Below are 22879 nucleotides of genomic sequence, written 5' to 3'. Positions count from 1 at the left end.
AGTCACAGTCAGCCTGGTGTTCTACAATGTGCCAAGTCAACCACTAAATTCTATCCCTTTTGTTTATTTCCTGCAACCAGCAGCACTGGACTTGAAGGTCCTGGAAGCACACTTTTGAAGTTTTGCTAGGCTGTGTTAAGGAGTTGCTCCATGAAAAGCGCTCATATTACCTATCACATTCATGCCCTTGTAAGAGGACTAAGGTGGAGCCTCAGCCATGCTGGCTTTCTGCCAAACAAAGCTGGCTATGCTGCAAATGCTCCTCCTATACCAACCTTTGATAGTTCAACTGAGGGAGTCACATTCCCTAACAAATCTTCAAGTGCTTACTACAGAAGGCTGCACCAGAAGAGTCTAGGTTAGCACCTAGGCCGTTCAAGGTTTTTAAAGTAAATGCCAGCCTAAGGGCTTCCCTTAAAGGTAGGCCACTGGCTAAATGTTAATCCAGCCTTCACCAACAGGGTGCCTTTCAGATGTGTTGGAGTACAACCTCCTTGTACTCCTGGAGTACATCCTTGACTAATGGTCGTGATGGCTAGGACTGATGGGGTTTGAAACTGAAAACAACTGGAGAGAATCAAGCTGGGGATAGTTGCCCTGATTTCTTCGGCCGGTTCTGAATTGTTTGAACTGCCGGACACCGTATTGCTGAAGATTCCACCAGTAGTCAATTCAGTTTCTAAAGTGACCCAGAAAATAATTGCAATCACTTAAGAACCAGGTGATTATACTGCCCCATCACAGACTTCCATAAAGAACATGTGCCATATGTATTTAAGAAAAATACAAGTTTATTCACTTGTTCATTGTAACACAGTCATCAGGACATTCTTCAGTCTGGAAGATGCAAATCCTTAAGCAATCACTTTAGGGCTTTGCCCTCCATTGTGAAATATGATAATAATTTAAAAAACAAGTCCCATTGGTACAGTCTGCAACATTCAACCTTACCAACATCAGGAAGAATCAGAAGAAAGTTTCAGATAAGGAGCGTTCAGCTGCACCTTCAATTCCTATGTAGGTAGCGCAAGAGTTGCAAGAGAAGCCAGGTGGAAGCTAGCTGGTCATCCAATGTCCCTGGCAGTAGGGCCAACATCTTGTCATATACATCCAGGAAGTCAAGAGATCAACTTCCCTATCCCATCACTCTTTGGCTGCTTTGCGCTGTGCCTGCTGTTTCTGTAGCAGTGCCAGTGTATCTCGCTTCTCAATACGGCGCAACTGTTTCTTCTTTGCTCTCTTCAGTTTTGCTGGATTCCGAATCTGGATGTAGAAAGTGAAAGAAAGAAAAACACTTCAGCTTTCATGTACATGATATTTAAGACTTGGAGAAACCATTTCCCTTTGCAGGAGCTTTAGAATTATCCTCCACAACTTTGATCAACTTCAGTTTGAAAAGTGTCTGGCAACAATACCAGTATCTTTCTGTGAAACAAAGCTTTTCATTAGAAAACTGACAAACAACCCGGCTGCCTCCCAACACCTATTATTTTCACATTGTGTCTTTTAGATTGTAAGCTTGAGAACAGGGAGTGGTTTACTGTACATCTCTGGAAGCTGCTCTGGGAATTTTTATTATCCAAAAAGCAGAATAGAAAGTTTTGAAATACCTTACATGGGTATCCATCACTAGTTTGGATGGGGAAAGATATCCAGCCACGTTCTTGTGTTATCAACGTGGCTACCTGCTGTGTGCATGCCTCTGTATGTGTCAGCCTGGACATTCACAGCCCAATCTACCACACTGTGTGGCTGCTACCCCAACTCCCCCCAACCTGGTACCCGATGGATGTGTTGGTTACAGTGTTAACCACCCCCAGCCAGCACGGCTGTGGACGGAGACTGTTTTTCTACATTCAAAACCAAATACAAAGGCCCAGTGTTATATGAAGAGCACCTCTTTATGCTAAGGTATTCCAGCTGGAAGGCTTCGTGTCAGAGGTCCTGGCCTCAGCTGCTTCAATCTTGGACAAGAAAGTCCTTACATACTGGTAATTGATTGGCCAGGCTGACAGAGTCTGTCCTCCAACACTCCCCCTTAATCAACAGCAATCAGGAAGCACAGCTTACCAAATGCTATTGTTGGACTGGCTATATTTTTTATTAAATATACTACTGCATTCATGCCTTGCCTTTTCCTCTTTTCCATGGAAAACAAGGCAGCTCCCATAACCCTCCTTGTCATTTTATTCTCACAACAAGTCTGTGAGGCAGGTTAAACTGAAAGTCAGTAACCAGCTGAAAGACACTCGAGAGCTTCATGGCCAAGGAGGATTAGAACAGGGCCTCCTGAGTCCCAGGATAATGCTCTCATCTCCGGTTCATTGCAGAGAAAAGGCCTCATCTGAGCACCTCACCAGAGCATCTAGTCTTATCAACCAGGCAAATTGCACAGAAGAAAAGGAACAGAAGCTGCCAGACTCACCACTTGCACAATCTCTGCTTTCCGCTCATTCTCCAGTCGTCTTTTTAAGTTCTCCTCCCTTCGTTGTTTTTTCTCCTGAACAGGAGACAGAAAGTAAAAATATTCATACATGATATTTCATGGGTCACAGCAGAAGCAGCCCAAGAAGATGCTTAGATATAAAATCCAAGTGTTCAGCTATTGAAAGGACATGATTGGCTTAAAAATGTATCATTTCATAATGTTATTTATTTGGTTTATATTCTGCTTCTTACAAAAAACTCAAAGCAGCTTGCATCATTCTCCTCCTCTTGTTCTCAATCTTATCCTCACAGGGTTATTGTTGTGAGGATAAAATTGAGAACAAGAGGAGAATGATGGGCTCAAAGTCTTGGGTTCACCCAAAGTCACCCTGCTAGCCTGCTAGCCCCAAAGTCACCCTGAGCTAGAACCCAGATCACCTCAGTCCCAGTCCCCTGCTCTTAAGCTCTTCCTCACACTGGCTCTCATGCATTATGTATGCCTTACGAAACAGAAAAAGAGGCATATTAACTTCCTTCATTGTTTCTAACCTGTATCATGAATTCAAGTCAGAGCAACTTTCCCAACATAGTGCCCTCCAGATGTTTTGAACTTGAGCACTCATGATTCCTTAACATTTGCCATTCTACCTGGGGCTAATGGGAGTTTAGTACCTAGACATGGGCATGCAATAAAGGACATAATATATTTACTTCCAGACACTTTAAGCAAGAAAAGCAATATTCTAGTCATAGGAACATGCTCTATAATTTTTGTGCCATGATTTGTTTAGGGGTAGGGGGAAAGGGAAAAAAGGTAATTACTGAGCTCTATTAGACTGTAGACCCATCATCTACAAATCGTTACTACCCATTACTCACTACTTTAATACCACCAATAAATATTCAACTGTAATGATTCAGGAAGCCATACTAGAGCACATTCCTTTCTTACCTCACGCTCTCTCTGTTTTTCTTCCTTCAAATGCAGGGCAAAATCTTTGACTAGTTTCTTTTCCTGGCGTTCTTTCATCTTGCGTTCCCAGGAAGTACGCAAAGGCTTGTCTTGAGTCATCTGGGAAAACCTAGCGAGGGGGAAAAATGCATCATCAGTGAAAAACAAGGACTAGCCATTACCATTATATAAGTGTAAGGCTGCAGTCCTTTAAGGCTGTAGCTGATGGAGGTTGAAATCCAAAACATCTGAACAACACCAAGCATGGAACAGGCAGAAAATTCTGCATGCTCCACAAATCGTGTTCATCATAAACAAGCAGTCATTTTGCATAAGACCTGAAATTTCAATCATTATTAAAGATGACAGGAATTTCTGTTATCCATCAAAGCCAACTATGATTTACATCCATATTTTATATCATAAAAACAAGCAACTTTGCAAAGTTTTTTTTCAAACTTCAATTTACCGTAGGCAAATATAACAGACGTGAACGAATAAGTCAACAGAATAAAACAAAAAACATTTAGGAGAATAAGCAGAGCTTCTATCCATTAAAACGACGTGGAACCCAGACGTCCAGCAGACTCTTCCCCTCAACGCCTCAGTGAAGGGCTACTACTTACCGCTTCTTGCAACGGTCTTTCCACACTCGCCCAGATTTGGGCTTCCCTTTGGGGATGGCGGGCGCCTCGTTCCGTTTCTTGACCAAGGGAGCTCTTCGCGACTTTTCAGTTTCCACCAAGGCGACTGCTCCTTCCCCATGCCCAGGCTGCTGCTGCTGGGGCTCCTCGCCCTGTGCCGTCTCTGAAAGCAACTCGGCATCTCCCAGCTCCAAGTCGGCAGCAGGCGCCGCCATCGTCCTCTCCACAAGCTCCCACCTCTTCCTTCACGTGGAGACACGACTTCGTCCCTTCGAGATGACGTTACCTCGCGTCACAGGGCACAGCGTCACGTGGGAGGCCTGCGCGCGTGCCGGAATAGTCCTTTGAGCCTAGGTGTGAGTGTTGAGCTACCCTTGGAATTAAAAGAGTTGCATTGTTACTGGTTGTCAAATATAACTTCTGCTTCTTGATTGCACTTTGGTAGAAGTCTGCGTGTGCGGGGTTGCAACGGAGGAAATGGCCTGAAAACTGAAAACAAGCAACAGGGCTACGCCTCTCTTGATTCGGGGTTTTTTTGGGGGGCGGGGGTTGGTCAGTGCTTTGAAGTCCATGTTTATGGTTTCTCCTCAAGAAAGTACTAAGGGCGCTAGAAAGACCGGGCAGCCCTAGCAGGGCTATAGGCACAATTTAAAAAATAAAAATAAATGGTGGGAGGGGGGAGCGGAGAGGGTTTTCCCCGCTATCCTACACGCTTTGTGACATATTCAATTGAAGTAGCGACGAAGTTTTAAAGGCACAAGAGCGGGTTTTAAAAGCGTACTTTCGAAAGTTTCATGTCCTGTGTTCCCCAGAAAACTGAAAATCTTGGGTAGGGCTCAAAGAGGTGGGAAGGAGTGGGAGGGGGCGACTTCTTTGCCTTGATTTTTATTTAAACACGTAATTCAGTGCATTTCTATTTGGAAGGAATCCAAATTCGGTATTTCTATAGCCATTCCGTATCGTATAAGTTGCCCTTGCAGCAAGTGACCACGCTTCTCACCAGAGGCTTATCGAAAGGAAAATAATGGCCTCCCCAGTCTAAAGCTGGTAACCAACTCTGAGAAGCAGCAGTAGAAACGTTGCTTAATTTAAAGGAATAAGCCCACCAGAGATTTAGGCACAGAAGGAGCAACTAATGGTGTACGCCGCCGTTGTCTTCCACATTTCCATTGTAGGCTTCGCTAGACTACAGCGGGACAAGAGAGAGCCTGCACTGGGAAGATTGGTAGTTAAATTTATTAACAAAGCACTTCATACAACAAGTGACAAATATATTTTACTCTGAATGCAGAAGGCAAATAGCAGAGATGTGGTATAAAATTACAACCCCAATAGTTCGAACTGAGATGCTACAGTGAAAAATGTGAAATGATTAGGCGGAGAGCACAAAAACAATCTGAAAAACACACAGTGCTAGATGCACATTTTTTTTGGAATAAGTTTTATTCTTAATAAACCTAACAAAAAGAAAACTAAAAAAAAATCATCAGTCATCGAAAACATCAGACCTACTGGGTCAGCCTCCCACATTTTTTCTTTTTATATTAAACTATAAACATATTTAAATCTATGTATAGTCCTGTTTCTCTAGCCAATGATAAAAAGAGTCCCAGGTTTGATAGAAGTCTGTATCTTCTTTTTCCTTCAGAGACAAAGTCAATCTGTCCATTTCTGCACAGTCCAAGATCTTTTTTAGAATCAGTTCGTAGGTAGGTGGCTCTTCACTCTTCCAATGTTGGGCAAATGCAATCCTCGCCGCAGTAGTTCCATGTAGAGTAGTTCCATGTAAACAAATATTGTTTGTTTACCAACATCAGGTACAATGCCTAATAAGAAAACTTCAGGTTTAAATGTTAGAGGTTTTTGTAACATTTCCTCAAGCCATTTGTGTATTTTAATCCAATACTTTTTTGCCTTTCACAGGTCCACCACATATGATAAAAAGTACCCGATTTGTGTTTACATTTCCAACATCCATTTGACATATTTGGAAACATCTAAGCTAACCTATTTGGTGACAAATACCATCTATAAAACATTTTATACAGGTTTTCTTTGTATGAGGTTGCTAATGTTACTTTAATATTTCTTTTTCACAGCTTTTGCCATTTCTCTAACTCAATATTATATCTAAAGTTTTGTGCCCACGTTATCATAGTTTCCTTAACTTGTTCATCTTCCATTCTCCTATCCAGTAGGAGGTTATACAATCTTTTAATCATTTTCTCATCTGATTTGAGAATCGCGTGGTCAAATGCTGTTAGCTCCTTATAAAAGCCCCACATTCTATAGTCTTTAGCATATCTCAATTGCATTTGAACCTTGTGCCACCAAGAAATATTAATTCCTTGTTCTTGTATTTCTTGATTCAATTTCAGTCCTCCATCATTATCCAAAATATCATCATATCCCACAGTCGTATCAAAATTCAATGCACTGGAATATACAAGAGCTTCCATAGGCGAAAGCCAACTTGGTAATTTAGTATACAGTTTTATCTTTAACTTTTCCCACACCTACATTAATGATTTCCTAATATACTAGATGCACATTCTTTAGAGTAATGCTAGTGCAGTGCTTTAGTATAGGTGCTCATTTTGGTGAATTTTGTAAATGGATATGCAGCTTATAAGCCCTTTTCAACCTGGAAAGTGCTCTCTCCTTTATTGCCTGCTATATTAACAACTGTAAGAAGGAAGAATGCACATGTCTGTTCAGATACCAAACACAGTTACAGAGTTATTTCAAGGATCCATTTGTAGGAAAAAAAAAGCCAGCGTGGAGTAGTGGTTAGAGTTTTGGACTGGGACTTGGGAGTTCGGGATTCTACTCTCCACTCAGCCATGAAGCCCACCGGGTGACCTTGAGCCAGTCACTGCCTCTCAGCCTAGCCTACCTCACAGGGTTGCTGTTACGATAAAATGAAGAGATATTTATAAGCCACCTTGGGTATCCTGAAAGAGGAATACAGGTGGGCTATAAATGCAATGTAACAATAATAATACAGCTTAGGTTTAATGTAGTAGTAGTAGTAATAATAATAATACAGAAAGGTGGGGTGGCTGCCTAAATGCACATCCAATGATTTGGATGAGAAACTGATTTAGGAAAGAAAATAGGAGCGGGAAAGCTTAAATCCCCTTCCTAAATCACCATGGTCCCAAACTGGGGCCTTGTCCACTTCATAGAGGTAAATCAGACATACCTGTATAACTGTGTTTGGAAGAGGAACTTTGCTTGACCTCAGTTACAAGGAGCAGTCAAAGAGGCTTTTTAAAAAGAGAGAAACAATAAAACCCTCACCCACCTCATCTTAAAAAATAGGCTAAGCTCAGCAACCATTTGCAAAGATATGGCACATATATATCAACACAATGCATAATTGGTTATTAAACCCAGTGCTTTCATTAAGGCCAAGCAAAATTCTACAAAATTGTGATTTCATAGAATCTACATTGCTCTGAATAAAGGTATTTGTCCAACTCCCGATTTGGGAGGGAGGGGTTTGTTTGCTTTTTTGGTCTTCTAACCAACACACTTACCTTCTGCATTTACATCAGTGATTTATCTGCTTTCACCTTATTACTGTTCTTTTCACATCCTCCCCAGTTCTTTTATCGTGCAACAACAACAAAATAAACAAATAACACCCCCTTAATATACCGACCTTTCTGCCTCCAAATGATCTTTTTGAATAACATAATTTTAAAAAACATTTGCATTATAATCTAATCTATTTGGTATTTCCATGCCACCTATCTCCACATTACACTAGAAGCAGGCTGCAAGGACCCGAACTCTAGTGATTTCCTTAGGTCATTTTAGTTATCTCAGAAATCTCACTAAGGGAACCCAGAACATAGTACTGCATGTAGGAAATAGTTGTCAAGTACTGGGTCTTACTGTTGACCCTTCTGGCTTAGTATTGCCCACATTGTTTGTCAAGCCTCCCAGGGTTTCAGACAGGTCTTTTTTGGTCCTGCCTGATATGCTGGGGTTTGAACTTGAGACCTTTTCATGCAAGCATCTGTTCTGTCACTGAGCTATGATGCTTTCCTAAATGCTTATCAGAAGGGCTGAATGTAGTAAGGTGGCAAGAAGAAAATAGAGCGTTGCTTTCTTTTCTTTGTTGCCCGATCCAAGTCATGTCTGCTCAGCTCTAAGTCTCACTGCAGTCTAGGTTATTTATTTTCTTTGATGCAAGTAGAAGACTTCAACCTTATGGTACAATTCTATGCAGAACAATGCAGAACAAAGTTCCACTGAACTCTGTGTGACTTGCTACTAAGTATAAGTAGGTGTGTTTAGGATTGCAGCCTTAAAGAACTGGATGAAGTACAGAACGGAAGGGGCAAGGCCTTTGGCAGGTAGGTAAAAGATTATTTTTTTCTTTTGGTTACAAACAGGATGTATTTCTGCTGGTATGTTGCATTTCAAAGATGCTTAACAGGCTTGGGTCCTGGTTACCTGAAGGAGCGCTTACGTCCATATATGCCCAGCCGCCCCCTGAGATCAGCGGGAGAGGCCCTCCTCCGGGAGCCCTCAGTGAAGGAAATTAGGAGGGTGGTTACTCGGAGGAGGGCTTTCTCAGCGGTGGCGCCTAAGTTATGGAATGTGCTCCCCAGAGAGGTCCGCCTGGCGCCGTCGTTATTTGTTTTTCGGTGCCAGGCGAAGACCTTTTTATTTAAGCAGCATTTTAAATGTTAATATTACTGAATTTTATTTGGCCAGGGTGGCTTATTTTATTCTACTGTATATATTTTAATTATTATTGTTTTATTGTGTATTTTATTCGATGTTGTGAGCCGCCCCGAGGCTTCGGCAAGGGGCAGCATAGAAATGTTTTAATAAATAAATAAAAATAAATAAGAAGAAATACACTGTGAGGTCATTAAAAAATGCTAAATTTTCCCTTCTCCAAAATATCCACATGCAGTTTTCCAAGAGGCTGTAATATTTTCTGGCAAATTCCCAAGGACCTTCACTTCCAATAGAACATGCCAGATTTTAAAGATGCATTTTATCACAAGGATCATTCTGACATGTTGGCAATAGCTCAGGAAATCCAGAGATTAATTGTTTGAATGGTTGCTTCCCTCTTATCTCTCAGAAAGCAGGAGAATGAATTCAGGCATCGGGACTGCTGTCTTCTGGGGACAGATAGGAAAAATGAGGGGAGTGGGTGTCTTTTTTTAAAGGCACCAATAGTTCTCTCTTCATAATGCAGCATGGGAAGCAGTTTTAAATTTTACAGAGCGCATCTTTTCAGCTTCTGTGGCAGTTCGTTCTCTCTTTCAGAGAGAGGTATACACATAGCCAACTTGCTTCAAGGAAGGAAAACACGGAGGTCCTCAGTACTGCTGCAGGTGGTGTTGCAGGAGGGAAAGGAATAAAGCTCTTGCCAATCAAAGTACCTGGAAAACATACAAAAGAAGATGATAGGCAGTCATTTTTCTGTATAGGAGGCATGTATCCTCTGTCTAGGTGCTCTGGTTGCCTTTCTTCACTGCTTCAAAAAACGCGTTGGGGTTGGCCTGCCCCTTGGGGAGACTGCTGGGAACCACTGATATGGCAGTGGAGGGGATTGCTTAGCATGTTTCTGGGACACCTTTTAAAGCAGAGACCTTCCCAAGGCAGCAGACAGCAATGGACTTCACATGGTAAAAAACCAGTGCAGTAAGAAAACAGCAATGTTTCAAGAAAGAACAAACTCCAGCATACAACTGCACCCACAATACAATTGCAGCTCTAATTATGTCTGTAAAATGCAGTCCAGGGGAGGCCCAAGTAAACAAGTAAATTTTCAGGGCCTTCCTAAAAGCCTGTCATGATGAGGCCTGGTGGACTCCTATTCCAGGTGTGGGGGGATTGCAGAAAAGGTCCTCTCTTGTGTAATCACTCACCCAGCTACTCTCAGAGGTGGGTGAGTGAGAATGACCTCTGTTACTTATTTTGAAGGGTGGGAAGGCCGATAGCATTGCTTGAATGCTACTTTGAGTAATTTGGTTCCAGATTTTAAAGGTCAACGCCACTTGGAAACCCACTGGTAACATGTGCACTTGGCACATCACCTTTCACCTGCCAAGACTGAGGTGGCTGCATTCTACACCAACGGAAGTTTCTGGAATGTCTTCAGTGACAGACCCATGCACAGTGTGTTATTGCAGTCCAGCGTGGGCACTGCTAGTGCACAGGCAAGTGGGCGCGATTCGTCCTTACTAGACAGGGCTGCAGCTGCCATACTAGCCTGAATTGGTAAAAGATTCCTGGACACTTCAGCCTCCTGTACATCCGCAGTTAGCATAGTGTCTGGGAGGACTCCCAGCCTATGCACTTGGTCTTTTAGGAGGCAGAGGTTGACCTCATTTAAGACCAGATGTAAATCTTCACCCAGAGAAGTTGATTTCCCAGCCCACAGTTTGGCTTAAGTTACAGCTCTTTCACCCTCATCCATTGCAAAACAATCACTAAAAACTAGTTTAAGTATTCCACAGCCTCCTTGGTATGCACAGAGGGAAATGAGAGGTCAAACAGAGTATCTTCTGCATTCTGATGGTACTTCAGCCCAAACTTCTGGATGACTTCTCCCAGCAGGTTCACATAGATGTTAAAAGCATGGGTGAAGGGATGGAGCTTTGTGGCACCCCAAGAGCCAAAACATGTTGCAGAAGTCATCCAGCACCTCCTTCTGAATCCACCCATCTTGGAAAGACTGGAGCCACGTTAACACAGTGCCTCTTAAATCCAACCCAGAAGAACAATCCAGAAGCATTTCTCGGTTGATAGTCTCAAAAGCTACTGGGAGGCTGAGTTGCAGTCCGCCACCTCCCACATCCATCAGCCAGAACTTAAAAGCACACCAATAATGAATTCCAATTTCTTGAGATCCAATGCAGCAACTGGAGCTTTGATGGGAACAGAACATAGTTTGAAGCCCTGCCTTCAAAGCCAGGCCAGGCAGGAGTGAGGGGAGCAGGAACATTTCTGGAGCTGGTAGACTGCTACTAATCTTTTCTCAGATTGACTTGGTTTAACTGAGTGAATTAAAAAGCCCTGTTTGAGGGCTCAGCACATCACAGCTACAGTTCACGAAGGCAAAAAAGTGGTTTTCTGTCCTTACCATCTGTTGATAGAGTAGCTGTCTTCTAGACCTGAATGTAGCCACCAGGGCAGTGACAGCTATGGAGAATTCAAGGAGTGAAAAGACGATGAACACTGAGCTAAGTCCATATGGCAGTAACTGCAGGCAAAGGGAAGATCACGCTGGTTATCATTGATCAGCCATCCCATTGTAAGCTTCAGACCTGGCATGACCTCCCCAACCCATAGCTTGCAAATACAGTCCTTATTGTTGCAGAGTGGCTCAGTGGCTCCATTCCTGGCTTTTTTGGGGATGGAGGAGGAAGGCACAAGAGATCCCTCAGAATTAGCAACATGGACAAGTCTGTTGGTCTCTAGAGAGGGTCTCAGTACCAAGTCCCACCGCTGAAGATGGACTTAGCCTCCAAACATGGGCCTCCTTCTGTCTGAGCCTTTCCCAAGTGCCGGCCCCCAGATGGTGTTGGACTATAGTTTCCATCACCCCACCAGTGGCCATGATGTCTGGGAATGATGGGACCTGAAGTACAACAACACCTAGAGACGTGAGTTTGGGAAATTCTATAATTTCAGGAGGAATCCTCAGTGAATTTAATTTCATTCTTAGGAAATTGCACAGGGAGGCCCAATTCTTCTCATTCTTACTTTGCAAACCTGGACTGTTGGAGACAACACACACTAGCAGGACACAGACATAATTTACAACCAGTTGTCAAAGCCAAACAAGAATCAATTGTTCACTCATATTTCATGTGCTGTATGCCTAGTTTACCATTAATGTGAAGAACATTACTCCTAGAAACAGAACAACCTCAGATTGTACTTTCATTTATTTATTTAAAGTACATATACCCCACCCTTTCAGTTCCTAAAGATCCTCACAGTGACTTACAATGTTAGAACAACATAGTCGAAATCATACAAAGCAAAAGACAATGAATCTGTACAAAAATGCAGAATCCAAATCATATCCCTACCCTAACACCATTCAAGCCCAAAAGTCCATCTAAAAAGTCAAATTTTCACCATTGGTTAGAAGGTGGTTGGTGTTCAGGCTAGGCCAAAGCAGCAGTGCCCACTTACCTCCTCTTCCAACCTGGCCTCAGGTATTGATCTGAGGGTACATAGAAAGGCACATGTAGAAGGGGTGGTCTTCCAGGTATCCTGCTCCCAAATCATTCAGGGACTTGAACCTTAGCAGCAGCTTATTGTACTGAGGCCAGAAACAAATTGGTAACAAGGAAGCTAGAATAGTACTGGATTTATATGCTTTGTGCAGCAGCCCCCAGTTAGGATTCTGGCCGCACAAATAAGGGCTTATTTTCAAGGTTAGCTCCATCTCAGCCGCATTGCAACCACTCAATAAAACACCATGATTCTGTATTAATCAGCTTCTATGTGGTTTATGAAATTTCTTTCTAAGCTTTGCATTTTGCAAAGCTTCCCCTTTCTTCCCAACCTACTCTGACAACTCTCCAGGCTTGGTGTTTTGAGACGGATATTCTGCCATGGTTTTCCTGAATTAGTACCTACCCTGTTGATCCAATTTCACCACCAGATTTGGACACTTCTTAATTTGGGGGTGGGGATTGGTTTGTTTTCACTTGTAAGGTTACAACCAACTATGTTTTGTGCAAGGTTTGCAGTGATGTGTGTTCTTTCACTGAAAGAACTTTCTACTGTCTGTCCTATGGTGGTGAATTTCATGGGGAAATGAAGTGGAATGTATTTTTGATCAGTATTGAACTGGGTGTCTTTTTAGGATGATCAAACCCCTTTGCATAAAGTACACTGAGTTCAGAATACCTCTCTCCCCTCTTATTCCCAGCCCCTTACATACAACAACATCATATGCATTCTTAAACATGCATCAAGAAAAAAAGTATATTGCATCATCCCCATTTTAAATTACTGGGGCAGTACAATATGGTTTGCATGTCATCTGCTACTCACAGTTTGTTAACTGTGGGTTGTTGAAAACACAGTAGACTGAGCATGTATCCTGCTTCTTGTTCAGCCACAAGCTTCCATGGCAGTTCACAACCCAGGGATGCTTCATGGGTTAGCTGTCATGATGTCCCACGGGTTGAACCCCTGGGATCACGCTCTGGCTTGTTCAAACCCCCACAACTCAGAGTTCCGGATTTGGATGTCGCAATGAGAGCCAGGCCTGTGTCTTCAAGCTTCTTTCATAGTTGGGCTGGAACATCATTGGAGATAACAAAGAATCTTTCTGTTAAATAGTAGCCGTTTCCTGCTTCTTAAACCTACAGGGAGGCAAATTCCCTCCATCCCCTGGAGTCTCTGGATGCCTTAGTGGAATCCAGGCATTGTAACAGATTGTGGATTGTGACTGCATGCACTTGCTGAGAGAAAGAGAGAGAGGGAGAAAGGGCTTACCTGGTGATATTTACTGCAATAGAAATGAGGCCAAAACTTTTCATCACATATATTTCCTTCTTGAACTGCTTGGACTAGCTCAGTGGTGTGGAAGATCACTGCAGCCAGTGCAGCCACGGAGACTATGCAATTGGCAGCGAAGCAGCTTTGCACCTGCAGCAGTCCATTAAGCGAACAACAGAAGCAGCTGTAACGCGCTTTACGTGGGGCTTCCCCTGAAGATGGTCCGAACACTTCAATTGGTGCAAAATAGAGCTGCCAGGTTGCTGACGGGGACTGGGCGTTGTGTTCACATGACTCCAGTCCTCCGTCAACTTCACTGGCTTCCCATTGAAGCCCGGGCCCAATTCAAGGTGTTGATTATGACCTATAAAGCCCTAAACGGCTTGGGTCCTGGCTACCTGAACGAGCGCTTACGTCCGTATATGCCTGACCGCCCTTTGAGATCTGCGGGAGAGTCCCTTCTCCGGGAACCCTCCGGGAAAGAAATTAGGAGGGTGGCTACTCGGAGGAGGGCTTTCTCTGCGGTGGCACCCAACCTATGGAATTCACTCCCCAAAGAGGTCCGCCTGGCACCGTCGTTACTGGTTTTTCGGCGCCAGGTAAAGACCTTTTTATTTAAACATCATTTTAATTGTTAAAACATATGATCTGGCCAGGGCAACTTCTTCCTTCTCTTTTCTCCTCCTGTATTTTTATTTACTTATTTTATACTGATAATTTTAATTTTATATTTGTAACTCAGTGTATTTTTTGTATTTTTGTATTTAATGGTAATTTATTATGTTCTATTGTATTTCAATGTATTTTATTGTGTTGTAAGCCGCCCCGAGGTTTCGGCAAGGGGCGGCATAGAAATGTTTAATAATAATAATAATAATAATAATAATAATAATAATAATAATAATATTAGGCCACCTGCGTGTCTCCGAAAAGCAACAGCAACACACCAGCGGTGGGGAAGCTTCAGTGGCTCAGCAGCCAAGCCAGCGTTTGGCAGCTGTCTTGGGGAGTTACCCCACTGCTGGAATGTGGCCTCCTCTCTAGTCCCCCTGTTTACTCACATCCATAGGCACATGCTCTCCAACCCAAGTGCTGCACAGGGGTTCTTTAACATCTCATTGCTGTGGCGGGGGGGGAGGACCCCTTATGTCCCACCTGTGGGCCAAACGGGCCATGTGATGCCATGGGCCAGAGTTCTTCACTCCACTGCACACAGCCTCAGAGAGTCCGACCCTGATCTGACTGGCAATGCAGGAGCAGTACATGCTGAGTATTGGATGGAAGGCACCCGCTTGGCTCTGCACTTTCTGTCCAATTGCCTTTATGTGTTCATTTATTTAAAGTTTGTCTATGCCGTCCCATTATTAAAAGTCTCTGGACAGCTTACAGAGGACAGGACTTTGATAGACTGTAGTGAATGTCCCCAGGGGCAAGCATTTAACTAGATTGCAGACATGAGTACTCAATTAGTGAAGTATTAAGCCAGCCTATCTATGAACATACCCCTGCACTCAGATCTCAGCATGTCAGACTTTTCTCTATTTATCCATTGTAGGCACACATTAGCAACTTCATCTTGCCTCCGCTATAAGAACTACCTTTATTGGAGCCTCTCTCATCTTCAGACTTTGATGAGCAGGGCACCCATTTCTCTGCAGATAACTGGGAACAAGCACGGACACCAGCTGTAGCTACATTTACATTGTCCTTGCATTAGCTTCAATCTGAAAAAAATATTCACCAGCCATAGAAGGTCCCTTTTTTCCATTTCCACCAACAAAGAGCCAGAGATCAGGAGCTACATATGAGAGGAAGAACAGTGATCAGGTTGAACATCCCTTTTTCTGTGCAGGAACCAGAACATCCAGACTCACAAGCTGGGCTACCTTTGAGGTCCAGAAAATAAAATTAGTTTCTCCCAACCCCCCACAGTTGCAGTTGATATCTTGGGCTGGGTGTAACAACCAGTGAAGCAGCTTGGACATTCTCCTTGTATCAGAATAAATGCATGCTCAATAAGCCCATTGTCATATGGGAAGGACGTGCTGGTATGCATGGCATGGTCGGCGTGTCATGAGTGGAACTGTCTGGAGCCGGGGGCCAGAGTAGATGGCCCAGGAGGCCCCCTCTGAGTCGCTCCGATTCTATGTTTCTGTTTCTCTCTGACAGCACTGCAGCCAAATTTGCAGCAGAATAAATATATGAGGAGGGTATAGACTGGAGCTGAGTTTGTGAGCACCATTATCCTTTCTTCCTGGCTCCAGGCCTCCCGACCTGATCCTGAAACTAGATGGACCCAGTCCACAACAACTCTTCTGGCAGGGGAACAGAACGTCTGCCTAAGGCCAAGTTCTATTCTGGAGAATCTCTTGATGTCCACAATCCACCAGAGGGTGGGCATGAGGACAAAGCAGCTATGCTCAGAACACCAATAACACCAGCTAATGTAGGTTAAAGCTCTTGCTGCCAGTAACTAAGTCTGAGGGGAGGCATCCGTCTTTTAAAATGTGGCAGAAAGACTCTACAAAAGCTAGGGATCCACCAATTAATTGGTAATGGTGTGGAAGGGGGAACGAGCAGGGCCAGAGGAAAAGGGCCTGGCTTTCTGGGGACCCTGGCTGCAGGGTGGGGTGGATTTGGTCCCCAGGCTTTAGGCTCTTCCCTGCTGTCTCCACGCTGACAGATGAACCTCCAGGCTTCTTAAAGAGTTTGATTACCATGTTCCCAATCCAGAAGTAGACCCCACTCATCACAGAGAGGTTCTTAAATTCTGCTAGTGCTACTTTCAGGTCAATGCCATAGCTGATCTGGATAGCTCCCAAAACAATCTGGACCACCTGGAGGGGAAGAACAAAGAAGGTCGATAATCTTGGATACCACCAACTTCACCAGCCTCATCCGTATCCCCAGTTTAATGTTGCCTGCATCAACAGTGTTCCAATCATTCCCTCACCAGCCGTCACCTTCACATCTCTCCACAGCCGCCTCCTTTATTGTCATTTAAATCAGCACAATTTCTTCTGCGTTCTGCTCTGGCTCACATGCAGCCTCTCAGCTGCCATCACAGCCAGCACAGCTATTTTTGTTAGCATGTTCCACTCTTGCTAAGATTTTCCATCCCCGCATCCTTCTGCAAGAGCCTCCCGCATTCACCAGCATGCAAGCATCGCATGTGCACTGCCTCAACTCCCCTCGTGTGCTGCTGGAGCTCACAGATCACCGGACCTTGCGCACAGGGGAACGGATGTGTGTGCGATTCCTCTCCCACTAAGAGTGCTCTGCACCCCTGGCCCTAACATGTTGGGGAGCCCTGGGTGGCACTCAGTGTTGGTGTGTTTTTAAGTAGCTTTGCTTTGCACAACTGCTTTTCCAGTGCCTGAGCAGGAAACGTCTTTCCCATTCTGGGTTTGTCCTTAGTGAGAATGCTGAATAAACTGGACCCACCAATTCAGTGGACAGTTGTGTTTCTTCCAGCAGATCCCTGAAGAAGGCGGTGCAGCTCACCTGTCGTGCGAAGGCTGCCTGCCAGGTGCATGTGCAATTCCAGGCAGATGGCAAAACCAGGTGCTTGCTCTTGTCTCTTTATCGGGTCCGTGATGGGCATTCACAGGCATCCATGCCTGGTGGGCTGTACTTGGCTCAGGGTGCAATCCTGTGCGTGCTTAGGCAGAAAAAAGCCACACGTGCTGGCTGTGAAATGCTGGGAGTTGTAGGACTGTTTTGCCTCTAAACATGCACAGGACTGTGCCCTTCGTGGAGCTCCAGTTATGGAGCCTTTGCTAGAGGCTAACAGCATTGTAGGAGGACGTGAAGCTCTGATGCTTCCCACACAAGCACGCAGCCACAGACGCACCCAGTTTAAGCCCTCAGAGGGGAGTACCAAGGCAGTGTGCAAAGAAAGTGCAGTAATCAAATAAAGGGAAGCAGCAGATCATCCAGGCTCCATGGACAACACCACAATTTGTCAAGCAGCTGCAACATCTTCCCATAGATGGAGAAGGGGGGGGGGGGCTCTCTCCTGGTGTGTGTGTGTGTGTGCGCGTCGAAAACAACCCTAGCAATCAAAAGGATCTGGAAACAGCTAAGAGAAAGTATGTTCCCGCCATAAAAATGATCTTTGTTGTTACATACTGTATTCTTGTTCTTATATGTACACACATTATGTAAACATTCTGAAAATAGAATTCTTGAAATGGTGCACGTTTTAAAGCAAGATCAGTCTGATGGAGACATCCAGGCCCATTTTTGATCCAGTCATACCATTTTAAATTCAGTTCCTCCCTATCCCTGCCATTCAAGCAAGCACAAAGAAAAATCTCCGGTATGCAAAATCTCCAGGTTTGCAAATCAGTTCTGATTTATTTGAAATCCATCTGGTCAGATACGATAACAGAGGCATTCTCTATGAGGAACAGCTGCTAAAACAGTAACGCAACAGTGGTCCTTATTTTAGGCAGTCTTTGTGAAAGTGTTTGCAAATGCCTTTTGAATCTGAGCTTCTTGTGGGTAATGATAAGGGTCAATGGCTGCTTTTTTCTAGATCTAACAGCAGTGTGTCTGTGTGTGTTTGTGTGTGGATTTGTGTTGGCTGCAGAGAAAAAGGTCCCTCCCTGCACATTCAGGCCCTGTGGAAAATATGCCCACCTTGCATATTTTCTGGGTTTCTGAGAAACAACCTGCTGGGAGCCGAGGTTCCTCCTTCATGCATTCAAAAGCCACATACCTTTTCCTTGCAAAGCATTCTTTATTGACCAAAAGCACAAAACGCCCAGAAGTAACATCTGAGCATGCACAGAGCAGCCTGTTGAATCCAATCTACTATTCAAGAACTTTCCTTCTGTGTATGCCTGTCCCTCATCCCTTTGGGAGATGCCTTCTGAAAATAAGCACATCTCCTCACTGCATGCTGATCCATCCGCCCTCCTCTGCGGATGACACACCATGGGGTCAAGAGCTCTGCCCACCTTGTCTGTGTCTGAGAAACGCCCCTGCTCCAAGTCTCCTCCCACCAACTGTACATCTTGGCTTTTCCCGAAGACTGCCTGCCCACCTGGGGACGTTGGCCTCCAGAGAAGCATCTCCACTTCTCCACATTCCCAGGCCCCTTCCACTCCTCTCCTCCTCCTCCTGGTTCTGGAGCCAGCCAGCAGCCCTCTCTCTCACTCTTGGCCAAGGCAACCAAACTGGCACTCTCATTGATGACACACTGAGGGCGCAGTCCAGTGGAGGTGCCTGCAAGCTTCTCCTGGGTTCCAGGTTTCCTACGCAGCACAGCAGGAACCTAGAGGCAATCCTTGTCTCCAAGCTCCTTCCACCCTGCAAGACAGCTAGACAGCAGTCCACCTGCAGCACCTTGGATAGGGAGGGGAGGAGGCTGGAGCGCCTGCCCCAGAACCTCCCCTTCAACTCCGGAGAAGCACGTGCTACAGTCTTTCCATGCCAGCTGATGGGGATCTGAGCATGGGTTTCCCAGCTCTATGGTTGGAGCTGTTTCTGATCTTGGAGCTGGAAATCCAACAGATCCTGTGACCTTCTGTCCATTGTCTGAAGGCCGCTCTGCCCATAATCTAACATTTTAGAGACCCAGTAAGCGGGAGAGGCTGTGATTTTATCATTCACTTTGACAAAGAGTCTTGAAAAGTATAAAGGATTGGTCAAAAGGTGTTTTTTAAAGACAAGAACAAAACATTATTTTTTGCCAGTTGTTTTCAACAACAATCATTGCTGCTATTTTTTCTATGCAAAGAAAGTTTTGCAAGCCAGATATTGTAGATTTGGGTTTAGGGCAACAGGATTGGAAGGTCTTACCCCAAGAGCCTTTGGCAGTGTGTTTCTGAGGCTTTTGAACTGGGTTGGTGTGAACTGCGGAGTAATGGAGGAGGATCCTAGCACACTCGTGGCAGCTCCATCTGGCTGCAGGACTGGCTGCTGGACGACTTGTGTGACGATCCTAACAGCTCCACCGTCTGCCACGGTGTTGGCCATTTCTGGAGAAGCAGAGGTGAAAAGGCTGCATCGTTAGCAAAGGCAGAAAGCAGAACCCAGGGGAGCTCACTTTAGTCACATGGATGCTTTTGCTTATCCATGCAAAAACATTATGGGTGTGAGGACAGTAAGCATAGCAGGGGATACACCCAAAGAAGTTTGCCCTGGAAGTTTTGTGCTGTACCAGTGAAATAATCGAGATTAATTCAAGTTTGCCTAGGAGGCCTTGAAAACTTTCCAGTGGGGAGGGTAGCATGATGCAGCCTCCAAAGCTATAGGGAACCCTATTAGGGCAACCAGCACCTTCATCCAGCAATGGAAGGACCTGCTTTCATAAAAGCAGAACTCAAATCCTGATCACTTATGCAATGCAGTGCATGTCTACTCAGAAGTCAGGCCCATTACGTTAGGTAAGGCTTACTCCCAAGAAAGTGTAGATGGGATTCCTTGGAAATAAGTCCTGAGCTGTGAGTGCGGTGCTGCAAGACATGCACACACCTGCTCTCCTAGGGTGTCCAGGGGCCCTCTTTTACAGGGGAGAGTCCTCTCTCTGAAGGGCTGCCCAGCCCAAGTGCAGTAAGATGAAGAACTGCCAGAGGGAGAGCTGAGCCTTGAAATTGCCCGACAGCATAAAGACAGCAGACTGGCCAAGCCACATCCCACATCTCCATTTAAAGGATAATAAGTATCTCTAAATTCACATACACTATTGTTATGCATGCTGCAACCCTCCTTTCTTTCTGGAGATGCATTTCCTCTTCGTTGCCAATTCCTAAGCAGTCGCTTTCTATATAGCACTAGATCACGGGTCTCTCCTTTCTGCTGCCCCCAGTCTGCGAGGGAGCTGCCCAGAGCTCTAGTCTTGGGAGAAATCCCGCCGTGGGGAGGCCATGCCTTCCCTGCAGAACAGGGCTGATTATGTCCCCCTGCTGAGCAAGAGGAGGCCGCTTCTGTGCGCCAAGCAGTCAGAGCAGCAGCACGCAAGCTGAGTGAGGGGATGCGGCCGGAGGCCCTGAGCTGCGGCTCCCGGGGGGGGGGGTTGCTCTGGAGAAGAGATGTGCCTCCCATCCACTCCCAGCAAGCAAAGAGGAGTTTCTGTTCCCCAAAGCAGCTGCTTCTTTAGGACATGTTGCTTGAAACCAGCATTCTATTTATTAAAAACTTTTTTTATCCCGTCCCCTACAAACATCTTGGGACAGCTTACAATAAAAGGTGATGCAACTGCTATCGCTTCTCCATTTTTACCCTAAAGGCCCATCTTCCAACTTTGCTGCTCTTTCTGTTGCCACATGCTCTTTGAACCAGCCAGGCGAGTCATATTAGCGAGATAAGTGGTAGGCAGCATAGCACCTTCCAGATGTTTCCGACAACAGTTCCCACAATCTCTGGCTGTGGGCCATGCAGACTGAGGCTTATGGGAGTTGTAGTCCAGAACATTTGGAAACTACCAGGTTGCCCCTGCATTATGCCCTCCTGCCTGCATACTGGAAGCTCCTTTTCCTGTCCAATATGGACCTCAAAAGATGAGAAGGGGTGAAACGGTACCAATCCTAAAGTGTCTGGACTTGAGTGTAAGTAGGCAGGGGGCTGATTTGGACTGAGACATGGACTCACAACATGTGGGCAGTGGGGGAATAAGGCTTCCCATTCTGCTGCTTTCTCCTCTGATTTGCTCATCCCTCCGTTGAAGCTGAAGTAAGGAAACCTCTACTGGTGCCAGTGGAGCTTTCTCTTTCTTTAACTTGTGTGAGCGTGTGCGCACATGTGTGCACTTGTGCAGGGATTTGGGGAGAAGGCAGCTGGGTGGGAAGGCATGACTCCCTGTCTGTGCACAGTGTGCATAATCTGGACGATGGTTCCATGTGTTTGCACAACCATAACACGAATAAGAGTGTAGGATTCTACACTACACGTTCAGTGTGGTTTGCATTTTAGCATTAGAAGTCTTGCTAAACTTGATGTTCTGAGGTTCATAGAGAGGCGTCCTGGGCATCTGGTTCTTCACTGTTGACACAGAACACCAAAATAAATCATTCCAGCCAATGGCTTCACAGTGCACACAACTTGCTCAATTTGTCCTAATGTTACCACATGAACAGAGATATCCTTGGCTTCGGGGGGGACAGCGCTTTATTGCAAAAGACCAGCAGGTTGGGGTGGGGCAGTGGAAAGCCATGCTGTGCTCATGGAGGTGCAATGAAACCCAATGGCCAGGCTAGACACCATCCGCACTATTAGCACCTTCATGAGCAGAAGAGGGAGGCGGCCCAGTTGGGATCATAGCCCTGCAGCAGGTGGAGGGCTGAACCCTTTGCGTCACCTGCTATGGCCTGGGCCTCTCACACTTGCTACTTCCTTTTAAAGCACAATTGTTACCTGCATGAGTGCTGTCTCATTGTGTTTGATTCTCAGAGGCGCCGGCTGAGGTCAGGTCTAGCTAAGGGCCAACTTCTGTGTGGCCATAACTGCACCCCTGAGCGCTGGGTGTGTGTTCCCCGCCACACAAATACTGCAAGAGCCCCCAGTTTGTATCAGGATTCTAGCAAGGAGGGGTAGAGGGCTTCAACCCTCGGCCTCCCACTATGGCCCCAGTCTGGACTGTGGGGCGCTGCACCATTCACGGCATTGGAAAAAAGGTCCCTCAGAAGGAGAAACTGCTCGGCTGCATTTCTGCCGATGAGGACTGGGCATGCCAAAGAGCCAGAGGCCCGAAGAGGACTGCTCCTTTAGGAGGAGGATTCACTGCAAGGATTGCTGCAGTTCTACCATCAAAGGCCAGGAGAGGCATGATCCAGTTTGTGGGGAAATGAACTTGGGGGTTCTACAACCCCAGAAACAAAGCAGGATGACCGCATCGCACGCAGGACTTGTGAGAAGCACAACGCGAGTTTGGGGGAGCTCACATCAGAGTGAGCACAGATTTAGAACTGGGGTGTACATTAGGAGCAAAGGAAGCATGGAAGGCGCAACGCCTCTACCTTCGCAGACCTAGAACCTGCCTTTAACATCCTGTCCGTGGACGCCATATGAAAGGAAGGGCTCGGCGCTTTGCATGCAGGTGGTCCCAGGTAAATCCTCACCTTTTCCAGGGAAAGACTCCCACCAGCAGTCCTGGAGAGCTGAAGCTGCCCGACGGCTATGCACAGACCCTGTGGAGTCGGATGGCCATGCAATGCAGTGTCTGAAGCAGCTCTGCGATTTGACAGAGCTCTGTTAGGAAACCAGAGGAAGCACATGGAGAACCATGTGGCAAAAGACAGAAACAGGTTCTTCAACAGCTTCTCCAAATCCTCCTGTGGAAGGGGTGGCTCTGAAAGTGTGTGTGTGTGTGTGGGGGGGGTCTTTAAGCTGGGAAGGTATGCATGATTAG

At 45.4% G+C, this 22879-nt stretch overlaps 1 protein-coding gene across 1 annotated transcript; it reads right to left on the bottom strand.

Annotated features, from left to right (window-relative positions):
• Positions 1–773: 773 nt before the first annotated feature.
• On the bottom strand, positions 774–22396 carry CCDC86 (coiled-coil domain containing 86). The gene is made up of 6 exons (XM_044425823.1): positions 22393–22396; positions 13905–13906; positions 4006–4262; positions 3380–3509; positions 2426–2500; positions 774–1263 (listed from the first exon to the last, which is right to left on the bottom strand). Exons 3-6 carry the CDS (start codon positions 4236–4238, stop codon positions 1144–1146), a joined length of 558 nt encoding a protein of 185 aa, XP_044281758.1. The 5' UTR covers positions 4239–4262; positions 13905–13906; positions 22393–22396; the 3' UTR covers positions 774–1143.
• Between the last annotated feature and the right edge of the window lie 483 nt (positions 22397–22879).

Source organism: Varanus komodoensis, unplaced genomic scaffold, assembly GCF_004798865.1.
Source record: "Varanus komodoensis strain SLA01 unplaced genomic scaffold, ASM479886v1 scaffold16, whole genome shotgun sequence".
Lineage (NCBI taxonomy): Eukaryota > Metazoa > Chordata > Lepidosauria > Squamata > Varanidae > Varanus > Varanus komodoensis.
The sequence above is the reverse complement of the archived record's forward strand: the minus strand, read 5'-3'. Positions and strand labels throughout refer to the sequence as shown.